Below are 15,657 nucleotides of genomic sequence, written 5' to 3'. Positions count from 1 at the left end.
AAAATGGCAAGTTGTACTATCTGAATATGATATAAAGCATGTGATGCAAAAGTCAGTTAAAGGTAGTGCGATAGCAGATCACTTAGCCGATAATCCTTTAAAGGATGACCAACCATTAGATTTTCAATTTCCTGATAAAGGCATATGCACTATAGAAGAAGATTGTGATGACCAAAATGATGAAGAGCAAGAATGGGAAATGTATTTTGATAGAGCCGCCAATATGCATGGAAATGGGGTAGGAGCAGTGATCGTTTCACCAGAAGGAAAACAATTTCCAGTGGTCATCAAATTAGAATTTGATTGTACTAATAACATAGCAGAATATGAAGCTTGTGTTAATGGTCTTCGAGCAGCTATTACCCTTGGTATATAGTGTTTGAAGCTATTTGGTGGTTCAGCTCTCATTATTCATCACGTAATAGGAGAATGGAGAACGAAGGATGTAAAATGGATCGAGAACTCCTAATAGATTTGATTAAGCTATTTAAGGTTGTTAGCTTTCATCACTTGACTCGAGATAAAAACTGTTTCGCTGATGCTTTAGCCACTTTAGCAGCAATGATCCAACTTGATTGTGGAGTCCATGTCCAACCCATTCAAGTAGAAGCTAGAAGCTTTCCAACATACTGTCTGAATGTTGAAGAAGGTCAAGAAGAATATCCTTGGTTTCAGGATATTAAGGACTATATCACTAAGAGATCATACCCAACTGGAATGATTGAGAATGAAAAGAAAACCCTTCATCGTTTGGCTATGACATTCTTTATCAGTAAAGATGTTCTATACAAGAGGGGTTATGATGGTACCTTACTTCGCTGTGTGAGTTTATAAGAAGCAAAGAAAATCATGGTTGAGGTACACGAGGGCATATGTGGCACGCATGCAAATGGTCACACTATGGCCAAACAAATTCAAAGGTGTGGCTACTTCTGGTTAACAATAGAGAAAGATTGCTTTGAGCATGTCCAGAAATGCCACAAATGTCAGATCTATGCTAATATGATAAATGCTCCTCCAATCCCATTACATAATTTGGTATCACCTTGGCTATTCTCAATGTGGGGAATTGACATTATTGGTCTAATTAACCTAAAAGCTTCAAATAGACATCGCTTCATTCTTGTCACGATTGACTATTTCACAAAATGGGTAGAAGCAAATTCATTTGCTAGCATCACGCAAAAGACGTTCCTTAAATTCATGAAGACAAATATTTTGTGCTGATATGGGATTCCTGAAAGGATCATTACTAATAATGATCCCAATCTCAATGGAACAGAAGTCAGAAACTTTTGCAAAAAGTTCCAAATCAAGCATCATAATTCAGCCCCTTATAGACCTCAAATGAATGGAGCAGTTGAAGCAGCCAATACAAATATTAAGAAAATCATTAGAAAAATGATAGTAACTTATAAGGATTGGCATGAGATGCTTCCTTATGCTTTACATGGTTATCATACTACTGTACGCACATCCATAGGGGTAACCCCATACTCCCTTGTTTATGGAATGGAAGCTGTCACACCCATTGAGATGAAAATACCATCCTTAAGAGTATTGGCAGAGGTAGATTTAAAAGAAAATGAATGGGTACGAACTCGATTTGAGCAACTTAACATAATTGAAGAGAAAAGGCTCATTGTGATGTGTCATGGACAATTATACCAAAAGAGAATGGTAGGAGCTTTTGATAAAAAACTTTGCCCCATGAGAATTCAGCGCTGGTGATCTTGTGCTCAAGAAAATATTACCTAACCAAGAAGATAATAGAGGCAAATGGGCTCCAACCTATGAGGGACCCTATGTTGTTAAACATGCCTTTTCTGGAGGAGCACTGATCCTAGCTGACATGGACGGTCAAGAGTTAGCAAAGCCTATTAATGTGGATGCTGTCAAGCGTTACTTTGCTTAAATAGAAAATGAAAAAGAAAGAAGCGCTCGTTAGGTTGAATTGAAAAAAAAAATTCTTTGTTTTGTTTTCTTTTGTTTGAGGTTATTAATTACCTAGCTCTTGAATGAATATTTTTGATGCTTGAAATGGGGTAATTTTTAGGATTGAATAGGTGTAAAGTGAATATTCTTTTATCTTGAATTAATGGATTAGAGTGGCACATTACCTTTTCATGAAAGAGGCTAAACACTCATGTGTGATTAATACTTTAGTGATGTTACCCTCTAGAATTTGTTTCACTTCTTAATTGAGACCATATATCTTGCACTTGTTTGATAGGAGATGAAAGATGGCATTCATAAAAAATAGCCAAGAGCTAAATAGCCAACTTATTATTATTGATTATCCTTTGTTAGCCACTTCGAGCTTTTGGTTTGATTATTAAAAATAAATATTCACCCTATTTTTTTCAAGGAATGCATGTTACACTTTATATATCTTTTTAATATTCATTGCATATCCTAGATCAAGTGAGTGGATGCCTATTATCATTTTTCTATCCATTACTCTTTATCCTTTATTGTTACACCATTACATCTATTATTTCCATTGCTTTCAAAGAGTTAGGGACAACCAAAAGAAAAAAGAAAAAAAACAAAGATAGATTTGAAAAAAAAAATATAGTCAAAAAGAAAAGAAATAAAGTTGCTAGAAAAAGAAATAAAAAGAAGAAGAAAAGAAAGAAAAGAATAAAAAGTTGTCTAGGTCATCCATTCCATTTGTTTTATTAATTCTTGTCATTACTTTCCATCCTCATTATGTTAAGGTGGCCACTCAATTAAATTAGGTTATGCTTTGCATATTAAGGGGATGTATCTTGACTTTAGCATTATTTTGATGCTAACCCTATTTTTTTTCATACATCCATTTCTTAGACATCCTTTCATTACCCATATTACAACCTAATAAAGTCCACTTGATTCTTGATTGCAAGTGCTATTTAATGATGGAGATGTAGAAGGGTTACAAATTTATGGTAGGGTTTATCTTAAGAAATTTTGAGTGAAATTTAATACTTGAGTGATGAGAGCAAACACTTAACCTAGAGAGGCTTACACTTTGACATTAATTCTTGTTAAGGATTTGTTAGTGATGTGCATAATTCTTTCCTAATTATTGCCACATTGATTGATAATTTTTAAAAGTTCATGAGCTAGTATTTTAGTGACTTTGAACATTATTTTTCTCTTGTTTCTTTGTCTTATAGTTTCTTTTGGGACATTTTTTACTTGATTTTGCCCGAAATGCAAAAGATAACTATGGGAAAATTGATAGAACATATTTGTTACATACTTTTAATTTATATAAATAACTTGTAAATAATTTTATAAGCCAATTGATAGAAGAGTTTATCAAGTTACCTCACACCTTTTTTACAAAGGTTGCCATTTGCACTATGGCACATTGTGATTTGTAGATTTCTATGAGCAATCCTAAATTACTCAATCTACATAACAAGTGCCCTCAGTTAGCTTCCAAACTCAATCTAAAATACTAAATCTGGCCAAGTCATATTACATAGTACTCATACTTATATCATTTACACTTCTTAGGGTTCACTTAACACGTCCCCCATAATCTCACACACTTGGGCCATTAAAATGACCAAAAAAACTCTTTTCTTACATTTAACAAGCACTGTTACCTTTTAGAACCTTTTAATTCATGTCAATTTGAGCTTGTATCTCTAAGGCTTAGTCATTAAACACCAAACTAGTCACAAAACCTTAGTTTTCCACTAAAAACTCTTTTTAATACTAATGAGGTAAGAAAACAACCCTTTAAAAGTCCCTAATTCAAATTCTCTACATCAACAAAGAGAAACTAGGTAGAATTGAAACATAAGACAATATGAAACTTACCTGGTAAGTCACTCGTTGGAGCTAACTCCCAGTCTTCTAAAAATCGATGCCCTAGCACACCAGTTCTTTTCTTCCTCTCTCATGCACATTTTTACCCTCTTCTCCTTCTGATCTTCATGAGTTGGCATTTATTTAAGTCAAATGAGAGGTGTATGCATCACATGCTATGGCTCATGGCATAGTCAGACTCTTCTCACTTTAGCCAATGCACTTCACTTCTAACCATAATATTATTCCTAATACTATTCACACATCAACGTAACAACACAAATATCAATTTGCTACTCAAAACTACCATTAATCCACTAATCCTCACCTCTATTCAGTTTGTTTTTCAAACATACAATAAAATCTAAAAATGTGTCATGTGCCATGGCACATGGTATAGTGATAAAAAATCCAACTTAAACCTAATACTTTGGGCCTAATCTGGTCAAATAGTCCCCATACATGATCTTAGGCCCAATTTCAATCATTACTAGTTGCCTAAATAATTAATTAACATCTATAAACCTTAATAAACATAAATTCTCAAAATACATGTTTCTTTAATTAAATCCTCAAACAAACACATTTTCTCAATTAAATCCTCAAATAAACACATTTCCTTAATTAAATCCTCAAGTACACATATTTTTTTCATTTAAAAATAATTTCTTAAATTAAATTTCCTCTATTATCCACAACTTCTGCAATTAAATCCCTAAATAAAATTTAGGATGTCACAATAAAAAATTGGTTAAGGGAAAATGAGTATAGCATAACAAATACTTCCTTTAATGATGATATCACTTTTTGCTCTTGAGTCTTTTTGAGCCATTGTATCGTAAACTTGTGTGTCAATCTCTTGAATATTATTGTTGGCAATGTCTTTGTGAGCTGATATTCTCTTACAGATGGACTATATACATGAATCATTGCTTTCATATAATATTTTGAAATGTCTTCTATATATATTTATATTGGATATGAACATATTTTCCACTTGTCATATATTTTTTAGAGTATATAACAATAAGAGTTACTAATAAATAATCATAATATACATGTATTTTAAAAAATAAATAACCCCTTAGAGGTCAACCCATGTGGTTCAAATCGGACATGTATATTACATATCACATCAAATACATAACTTCATTGCAAAAAAAAAAAAATGCAATAACATAAATTGTGATATGAAAGTATTCATTATGGTGCTCCAAGACTATATTTCATCATTCTCTTGAAGGAAAAATGATCTTGATTCTACTTATCCAGCATTTTAACATCTTTATTTAACAATCAAGTGCTTTATATAAAAATTTTAGAATAGTCAATAATGTTAAAATCAGTCAATGTTGGTGCAAATCAATATGTATATAATCATATGAACAACAAAGAAAATTTCTTAAAGATCTTTATAAGGTTTTGTCATCTTGAATTCTCTTGAAAATTTCAAGTAAATACCACTATACAAAGGGCCACATAAATAAGTTAGCATTTGTTAGACTCGTCAAATTTCTATATTGCCATACTAGTAGTATGTCCAAATATAATTTCATCTACCATGATATGATATATAAAAATACATATATTTAATCTTTATATTGAAAGTTAAGCTTTGCATGTGACATTTCATATTTCTCTTTCACATAAATGCTCATGTATAATACTACACTTAATATGCTTGAACTATAAGTTCACAACTTTCATATCGTGAACAAATGAATAATATAAATCTACTTGTATTGCATCTTTTTTCTTTGATTTGAAAAGCTTTCTACCCACATTCAATCAAGATCCTCATTTGATTTTAATTTTCCATTCTCATTGAAATTCTTCTTAACAACTTTATACTTTTCAATTCCATAATTTCTCATATTAACATAACAACTTCAGATGTATTTATTGTTATCAAGTACCTGATCCTCTTCCAGAGACTTAAAATCAATTATGTCTTAGCCTCTTATAGAATGTCAACCCCCTTTAATATGATCATCTTGATGATATGCTCCTTTTTTTCCTCTTTATATAAGATTTTTTAATCTTTGGAACCAATTTGTCTTTCACGTTCAAGTGAGATTCAATTTTTTCATTGAAATTTCAAACAGGCCAACTAGAACATGAATTAAATAATTTTCATTACATTAATATTTGTCTCTAGTAGTTATTTTCTAATATTTCATGAATCCAACATTTTATGAACTTCTTTCTCATTTATATATATATATATATATATGAGGATCTATAGAAATATAAATAATGCATTCATGTATTTTCATTTTCGGCTATTATTTATCTCCCCCTCATTTTGGACTAAAATGCAGTATAAGCCTCGCATATCCATTTGTTTTCTATAGAAGTATGTTACCCAACATCTACTCCCAACTTTATTAGAATGTCTATTTCATAAACGATGGTGGAGACTTAAAAATTGTGTGCATAATACATTTTTTCCTCACAAACTTCAAGTTGTGAAATGATTAATATAAACCCATGTGACCATCTTGTAAATGCATCTATAATTTCATTATATACTTGTATGGTTCACATGGTGCCTAAATGATCTCATATCAACTTAATATATTTTATAAATGTCTAGGATCCAAGCCTAATCATAGCTAGCAATAATCTCATGCCAAATAATACTTTGCTTCAATACTTGTTTGGGATGATCTAATCGGTCATGCCAAATAATGTTAGTATCTTTTGGTATACTATACTAAGTTAATAGTAACTTCTAGTTTACTAAGGAAATTTTTTATTTATTGTATGCTTCTAGCTACAATTATAATCTTAATATGACATTAAATAATCAATAAAATAAAATATTTGAAACTCAAGAAATAACATCACATATAAATTTTGCTTTATAGGAATCAAAATTCTTTGAAAGGTTCTATCAACTTGTCCATCCCAATATAACAATAACATGACTTATTTTCCAATAAGGGATCAGTTAATCCTCACCTTTAAATATTATTAGGTGAAAGTACAAAGCTACTCTCAAAGTTCCACGCAGGTAGCCTAGTATCCTCAAGCTTCTTTTGGCACAATTTCACCTGGACATTTTCCCTTTTAGTATAATGTTGTCCTACTGTCCATATTGATCGTTATAAATTACATTTGATTGTTAAAAGTACTGCTAACAACCACATGGCATATTTTAAAAATAAAAGAAAAAAGAGGACACATCCACGTCAGATCTTCTTCCACATTGCAACCTTCTTCAGACCAAGCATAATCAAGAACATGATATCAAACTTAACCAACAAATCAAGAACCAGAGATTTGAATCTAGAACAAAATCATAAAATGAAAAGCCATTGTCTAGGTCTTCCTATCACCCTCAAACTAGCAAATCAAGAACATACAGCTATGACTTCATATAGCCTAGGTTGACAAAATGGATATACCAAGCAAAAAAAATTAGAAAAAGTGAAATTAAAATATAAATCAAGGACAAAAAACCTAAAGAAGAAATTGAGCAAAAAAAATCCAAAAGGGAAATCATGGCAAGTTCATACAACTGTGAGTTCATATTAGTACAATGTCGTCAAGAGCCAACACCAAACCCACCCATGTTATCTCTCTCAACATCTTCAGTTTTAATTATTTCTCTAGTCAAATCCCTTCTATTACCAACCCTTACCTCTAGTTCCTTAATCGCCATCACCAAACTTGCTCCTCTTAAACCCAACAAATTAAAAACTCAAATAGACTTGGGAGCACAAGAACTCATTAGACTTTAAAGAAACCCTCAACCTTCCTTCCAACTTCAGATTCGACTCATTATCACCTTTATCTCAGTCTGTCTACATTGTAGACATATTTCTCTCAAACCTAGGTCGCAAATCAACAAACCTATCTTGCTTGAGCTAAATCAAGGGTTTAGCTTCTACAATGTTGCAAAATTCCAAATCACTTTTGGTGTCAACATCACAATTGGGTGCTTGGAGAAAAAGGAGATGTGAAGAGTTGACAATTTCAGAGATGCGGTTAGATAAGGCCACCATCACTAGCTTCAATGAAGTTTTAAGGGGAGGAGGGAGAAGGAAGCGATGACAACGGTAGACCAAACGGAGAGCATTGAAGTGGATATTGAAATATGAGGTGGATGAAGAAACATGAGGGAAAACAAGGATGCTTGTTGGGAGGAGAGAAATCAAAGGGTCAAGGGAGAGGAGTGATACATGGACAACTTGCACATTAGATAACAGTCAAAATTTTCAACTTACAACGCAATTGAAACCTAATGGCAGGGTGAGATTGTACCAAAATAAAAATTGTTTAGGCAAAATTGCGCTAGAGAATACTTTAGGATATGAGGTGAACTTGGGTTGAAATTTTGAGGATAGATTTGTATACTTTAACCCAATATTATTTATAGAAAATATTTTTCCATTTTATAGCTTTTATTCAATTATAAAGTGAGGTTAGTTTTCATAAGTTCTTTAGGAACTAAATCATAAATAATCTTAAGTCTCTTGCTATTTCTTGCTAGCTTTTATAATCATTTATTGTAATGATAGTTAAATTTGAATATCAAAACATAATCCTTGTCTATTCTAAGTAAAACATACAACTACTCAAAATGACTATTAACAGAATTTATATGATTAAAATAAATTTTTTATTAAAATATTTTTAAGATAATTGAAAAATTGTAGATAAAGTTTATTTTTAATAAAAGAAGGGGAAGCATTTACTTGGGAGAAGATAAAAGTTTAATAATTTATTTATTAATTTTTGAGAAAAATATGGAAAAAAGTAAAAGATATTTAATGTAAACTAATATAATACATACTTATAATTAAATTATATAGTTTATTATTTTCATTTAAGAAAAAAATAAAATCTAAAAATTGATTAAAATGTTTATAAGAAAATTATTTAATATTTAAGAATTATTTCATTTTAAGTTCATTTTCCTAACAAAAATAATATTTTCACAACAAAAATAATATTTTATTAAAAAATATAATATAATTACACTCATATAAATTATTTTATCATATTAATAAATGAAAATAAAATAAAATATATATGTATATGGTTAAATAATATATATTTAATTTTGCATATAATAATTGTAGGTACATTTCAGTTCAACTGGTAAAAAAGGAGAACTTAAGACTTAAGAGGTGGAGATTAAGGGATCAAATCCTAGCTTGGGCATATTTCACAATGAATACATGACGTGGCACATGATGGCAATGTAGTGTGATGTGGCAAGAGTTATTAGGTGGCATGGTATGATGTGGTGCACACATGGGGAGGGTGATGTGGCACATGCCTTGGCATGAGAAGGTGTACACGCGGCAGGTGATGTGACACAAGGTGTTAGTTAATGTGGCATGAGATGACTCTTATTTAAAAAAAATAACTTTGTGTGGCTACTTTTTGTCATTACCAAAAGTCACCGCTAAAGGTTTTTAGCGGCGACTTTTCACTGCCAAATGGTTGCCACCAAAAATCTGATTATTAATAGTTTTTAATGGTAACAAATGTAGTCACCACCAAAAGTATACCTTATTGCTGCCAAAGATAAACTTTTACCGGCAAAAAACTTTTGGTGGCAATAATTGTAGCCACCAAAAGTATAATTATTGTTAACAAAGGTATACTTTTGGTAGCAATTATGTTTGTTGTCACCAAAATCTATTAACGACTAAACTTTTGGTGATGATCCTTTCGCAACAAAAAGTCACCGCTAAAAACATTTAGCTAATTCTTTTTGTCTCCATCAAAAGTCATTTTTTTTATAGTGATCTTACTATCCCAATAAAAGGTTTGATATACGGAAAAGTTAAATGATATATATCACCATAGAATAAAAGGGCCCTTCCTTTTCCTTTACTTTTTTATTGTTCTTTTATTGAAGACAATTAATCATGTTCGAGATACAATCTAGAATTAAATGTAGGCATTCTCCCAACTTGGATTTGAACTTTAGCTCGCCACCTTATAAGAGACTAGCTCATTTTGTCAAACTTAACCCCATTGGTTAAAAAGGCTCTTTTTCTAAAATATGATTTCCACTCTATCTACCATGCAAATATAATATTTTAATACTTATTCCCATATCTTTCTCCTTTATCTTATATTTTTCACTATTTTAAAAATCTTATTGGCCTCCCAAACTAACATAGACGTATTTGGGGATTGGTTGTTTGATTCGATTATCGAATGTTCAGTTTCACGAGTTGCCAACTGTGTGGTTAAGAGCTTGTGTGGATCTTTAAATTCAGACCACAGGGAGAGAATTAGCAAAGAGCATCGAAAAGCACGCTTTTCGTATGCATGGGATGGTCCCCAGGGTAGATATTACTTATCTCTCAGACTAGGAGGGAAAATACAACCAACGAATTACTAGGGTTGAGACTATCGATCGGGTCATATCATTGCATCCCAATGTCATGATCAGTTAGGATCTTTTACATTTGATTTCATCGATATACAGGTATATATATTAAATTACAGGGAAATAAAACATAAATATAAAACAAAAAAGGGATAAAAAGTATCAAAGTTACAAATAGTATAATTCACCTCAAATTCTATAGAAAGAATGATAATTAGGTCTCAAAATATTAAATTAATGACAATAAGTTTGTGATAAGAATTTCTAAAAGATGAATTAAAAATATCAATTTAGATAGGGACGGAACCTGATGGGGTCAAGTTTGAATAAAAATAATTATATATATGTGTATGTGTATTAATAATCTGTTTTTTAAAAAAGATTTACAGTACTCAATCATGCGCCAAGTGGGATGACTAGTGTGTTAATGAGGTTTCCCAAGAGCATAAGGCTTTTGCAAAGTTATTTCACAAGTGAAGTAGGGTTTCCAGGACGTCGAGCATGTCCTTTTGTAGCTAGCTTTGATTACTAGCTAGATAACGCGTTAATTATAGGCCTTAGCACATGATCAGAAACTTGCACAAAGATGAATCAAACAAAATGGCTCAAATAAAATTGGAGGTGGATGACTTTGCATGCTAAGCAAGTGTCTAGACACGACTCTAAGTAAAAAGCAATGGATAGCGCGCATAGAGTGACTAAGTCTAGGAAACCGAGAGCAAATTAAGTTTTGTGTACATGGATAGCACGTTATGTGGATGACTAGTTAACAAGCTAAGTGGAAGTGTAGAGACAAAATTAAGTCATTTTCAAAGACAGTAAAGCGTTAAACAGTGTGATTAACATGTTAGGTAGAGTCTATGCATGAGAAAATAATTTTATGCTTTCTGAAACTTATTCAAAACATTTGGGTTAGATATCTATCTTTAAAATCAATTCATAACTATTTTGTTGGTTTGAAAAATAAGCTCCCTATTGACTCTCTACATAGATATTCTAATATTTAATAGAATGAAAAACTTAACAAACGAAGTCATCTCTTGAATCTCTTCAACTTAATATTGTTTTGTCATAATTAATTACCTTGTAATTAGACTTACATAATAATCTTTTTTCTAGCTTTGTTATTATCAGTATAAGGTGATCCAACATAATACCTAGCAGGGCCCCTTCCATTCTCCCTCTCCATTCTCATACTTTTTAAGATGTAGAATTCTCATTTGAAAGAATTTAAACTGTTTTTTTTAGAATATATAATTTCTCCCTTGTTATGATATATTAATTATCAAACACAGAATAATTTTCAACTATTTGAAATATTAATGGATTGATCCCTAAAAACAAATTAAATTCATTACAAAAAAAAATCATTCTTGTAAAACTATGAATTATTATAAAACTAATTTTTAGTAGTCTTCCATATGTTAATTAATTATGCAATCGTTAAAATACATTTATTATTGAAGTTATTAAGATTATCACTCTCAATAAATATCTTTAAAGGTAAAGAAGAAAAGGTATCAAGGGAAAGTCCCACGCATCTTTCTCATGAAAAGTTCATGATTAGTGAGACATGAAGACGGCTTAATTTGGTAGTGCTAATTCTAAGTCACTGCTAGGTTTTTGTTATGGTCATTCTCAAATTTAAGGAAAGAAATTAAAGAAATGTGGACGGAAACAAAATCATCCATCGACATACCCTAATGTTCTTCTTTTATACCTGATGACCTAATAAGTAATAACAACTCACAAGCCCATTGCCATTCCCTATAGGCATGAGATTGTTACAATAAAGCCCAGCCCATTCATTACAGTTTGAGCATTTTTAGCAACAACCTTTTAATTGATTCCTTTTTCTTGCCAAGAGCTTGTGGCTTTAGTGACATGATTCTTTACCCCTTGATGAAAGGAAGGTCCAGGTTCAGACCCCCATGTAGTTAAAGGGAGAAAAAGTTGTATGCGTAGGGGTGCGTTGTGGTGTGTGTGTCACACAGAAGTAGACCGGGTAAGACGGTTGAATATGTTGGATCATTGACTAGAGTATCCATCGCTCCATCTGGACCCAAAAATCATGGCTGAATCAGGCTACGTTGGACAAGAATTGAGCCACATTAGGCTAGATGGATCTAGACGAAATAAAAAAAAGCTTAAAAAATAAAAAACTAGACAATCAAAATATAAATCCCTACTAAAAGTTAACTTCATGTTTGGACAATTTACATTTATATAATATAATTTGAGATTTTGTTTTAGGAAGATGTAGACAATTATAGGTACGAAAATATAGATATTTTTGAGTCTATTAATGTATGATTTAACTAATATGCATTTACATTTGACAAGTTATAAAATTATAATTTATGATATTATTAACTTAGGTCATATTTTATTTTATTTTATTAATAACTAGACATACTTTATATTTGTTTCTTGTATACAGATTTTAATTTATTTTTTGTTTTATTTTTATTTAATTATTCCATCATCAATCTAACTGCCTGCTAATTAGTTAGATCATAAAACTAAGATCCACTAATCTTTCTAGTTTAATAATTACTTCGGTTTTTAAAATATTGGTGTTGTGTGTGTAAATCCCCTTCTTTGTGGAGAATAGTTAGATAGGATATTTAAAACTGATCCCATTTCTCTTCTATGATTTAATTTATATATTATATTCAGGTCTAATTTAATGGTCTTCATTTATGTTTATTTCTTTAATAATCCATTTAAAATATTAAATTTAAATTAATTAAATTCAATATCACATTTATAACTTAGAGAAAATAGAGAGAGCTGAACAGAAGCCAAACTAAAATAAAATATATTAACAATTAAAGCCTACGATATTTATTACGCTGTAAATAGTATGATAATAAAGCCCTGTAGTGGGTAGTACCGTAAGTTTCAAAATTTTTTTTTTTTGGGTGCATTATATGAGTAAGTAGTAAGGGACGCATGAAATGATGATGTTTGTGGCGTGCTCCGAAGGTGACGCCTTCATTTTGCTGACAAAAAGAAGCTAAGGAAAATTCAACCTAACACAAGAAAAAGGCTTTGTCTAGCCTTGCTTAGCTGCCTTTCCAATATTTTGCAGTTGAGTCACATGTTTTCCATTCATTCCCAAGACATTTTGAGACTCATATATAAGTAAAAATAAATTCTTCAAAAAGTTTAAGAAATTTAGTTGTTTTTCTTAATAATGTATTAGATTGATTTATCCCCAAAATGCCTTTATTAGTAATGAAAGCATACATTAATTGTACTTAAAATTGAGTAGCTTTTGCTTATAATTAAAACCAAGAAAATTTGATAGTTTTTGTTTATAATTGAGATCGGGTAGAGTATGAAAGATATATAGGGAAACTAGTTCAATTATTAGTTTAGTGTTTAATTTAAAGAAGTGTATTCAACCTTAAGAAAAGTCTTGTCCAAGCTTATAAATGAAAAGAAAAATACCACAAAGGGAGAGTTACTCTGGTGTGGAACCGACAATATAATGAACTTTAATTTAAATCTAAATCAATCAATTCGATGAGATGTAAAAACAAAACAAAAAAAGAAAGAAAAAGTTTTCTATTTCAAATATTTGAGTTTAAATGTTGGGTTATGTTTGCTATGTGTGTATATATATATTTAGTTATTATTATTATTATTTAATATAATATTTGTCTTCTTCATTATCAAAAAAAATTTAAAATTTATAGTAAGATATTTATAAGTCATAAATAATATCATTCTTTAACAACTAATTAAGCATCTGAATTTTTTTTTCTTTTTGAATACTAATGTATTTATGATTGACTAATTACACTAGGTTTTTTTTTTGAATAAATATCTCAAATTGTTTGCGTGGGAGGGTTCTCTCAAGTTAGGTAAAACCATTAAGCCAGGAAAAAAAAAAAAAAAAGACGAACAAACTTTTCTGCGTCACATGCTTAAAAGTGGTTTCAATTAGGTTGTAACCAACATCAGAAAAGAATAATGATAGATTAAAATGTCTATAGCATGATTCCTTTATTTGACTTCCTTGTTTGTCTGAATTTGATATACTAAAAGTCAATGGCTGAAAACGCAGGCAAGCTTATTCCATTTTGCGCAAACCAGTCAACTGAAGCTGATGATCATTAAGTAGGTTAAATTTGTTAACTTTCCATTGACAAATCCATTTATTAATTTTATGATGAATTTGGTATTAAATTGTGATAAGCAAGGTATGTTTTACAAAAAAAAAATCTAATGACACTTGTGAATAATTACACTAGCAGATAGAATTAAGCAAAAACTGTTGGAATATTTTGAATTTACATTAATTAATTATTGACCCCAAAACATATTGTCATTTTACAATTTTGTACGGATCATAATAGGTGAACTATATACATGAGCCCATTTGGTAAAAGCCCACTAGCCTAGAACGAAAATAATTAATCAATCATATTTATAAGTTAATATAATCCTAGTCTTCATAGGTTGGATGGCTCACCTTCTTCAAATCTCTCTCATATTTTTCTGTATCCTTTAAAGATTATGGAGGTCTAGTAGATTGTGAACCCACCCACTCTCATGGTAATGAGATCTATTAAACGTGTTTTCAACTTAGTTGATTCTATTGAGATTTATTATTGTAAATTTGATAGAGAAATAGTCAAAAAAAAGTTTGGCAGTTAATTATCCGTATCACATGGCTAATTGAGTTGAATCTCATGCTGTGTCTGCGAGCTTTGATTGCTTGACTTGTACAATAAGTCCATCATGGATTATGTATATGTGTGTGTGGGTGTATTATGACACACACTCGCACACTTGAGCTAGTAGATTTTGAAAGAATATCTTATATATGCTATATAGTTTGAATTACAAATTTAATTCTCATCTAGTTGCTCGCAGAAACGAATGAAATATATGGAAGAAAATAACTAAAATTATGTATCTTTGTTTTGGTGACAATTGACGTGTATATGCATGCCAGTGGGCTGCGTCATGTCAAGTAGTATGTCCATTCGGATTTATAAATTATAACACACATTTAATTAATTTGCATAAATCAATAGATGGTTTGCTAAATTAATCGATATTCTTAATTAAATGTAATAAATCCTAACCATATTTTACTCATCTTGTTCAATCCTTCTCTCCACTTTAATTATTCAACATCGAAGACACTATTAAAAAATGAAATATCATTTACATCATAGATTTTACAAAATAATTTATGAGTGTGAATATGAAAAAACTGTTAAAAAGTAACTTATAGATGTATAGGATTAGGAATATAATTAATAAGTGTTATGTCATCATAAAATGTTTAAGTGAACCTTTTGTCATAGTGCATGTGGGAGTTAAGATGGATTTTACAACTCAATATTTACACACACACACCATACATATATTACCTACCAACTAGCTAGAATCTTATGTGAGGAAATTTTAACTCCCACTACGGACCAAAATTATTTGTCTACCAAATCTTTTATTACTAGATATGGATTAATTTT

The 15,657-nt window shown here is 30.6% G+C and overlaps 1 protein-coding gene across 1 annotated transcript; it reads left to right on the top strand.

Moving 5' to 3' along the window:
- Positions 1-429: 429 nt before the first annotated feature.
- LOC129289186 (uncharacterized) lies at positions 430-1,915 on the top strand. Its single transcript, XM_054925992.1, has 2 exons — positions 430-822; positions 1,745-1,915. Exons 1-2 carry the CDS (start codon positions 430-432, stop codon positions 1,913-1,915), a joined length of 564 nt encoding a protein of 187 aa, XP_054781967.1.
- Positions 1,916-15,657: the final 13,742 nt, after the last annotated feature.

Source organism: Prosopis cineraria, unplaced genomic scaffold, assembly GCF_029017545.1.
Source record: "Prosopis cineraria cultivar Desert tree isolate PC_DT_omini unplaced genomic scaffold, ASM2901754v1 PC12, whole genome shotgun sequence".
NCBI classification, from domain to species: domain Eukaryota; kingdom Viridiplantae; phylum Streptophyta; class Magnoliopsida; order Fabales; family Fabaceae; genus Prosopis; species Prosopis cineraria.
The sequence above is the reverse complement of the archived record's forward strand: the minus strand, read 5'-3'. Positions and strand labels throughout refer to the sequence as shown.

Bases quoted from the DNA above. Each gene is read 5' to 3' on its own strand.
- LOC129289186 (XM_054925992.1), top strand. From the start codon at position 430: ATGGAGAACGAAGGATGTAAAATGGATCGAGAACTCCTAATAGATTTG. The intron at 823-1,744 runs GTGAGTTTATAA...CTTGTGCTCAAG, and splicing joins ATGGTACCTTACTTCGCTGT to AAAATATTACCTAACCAAGA.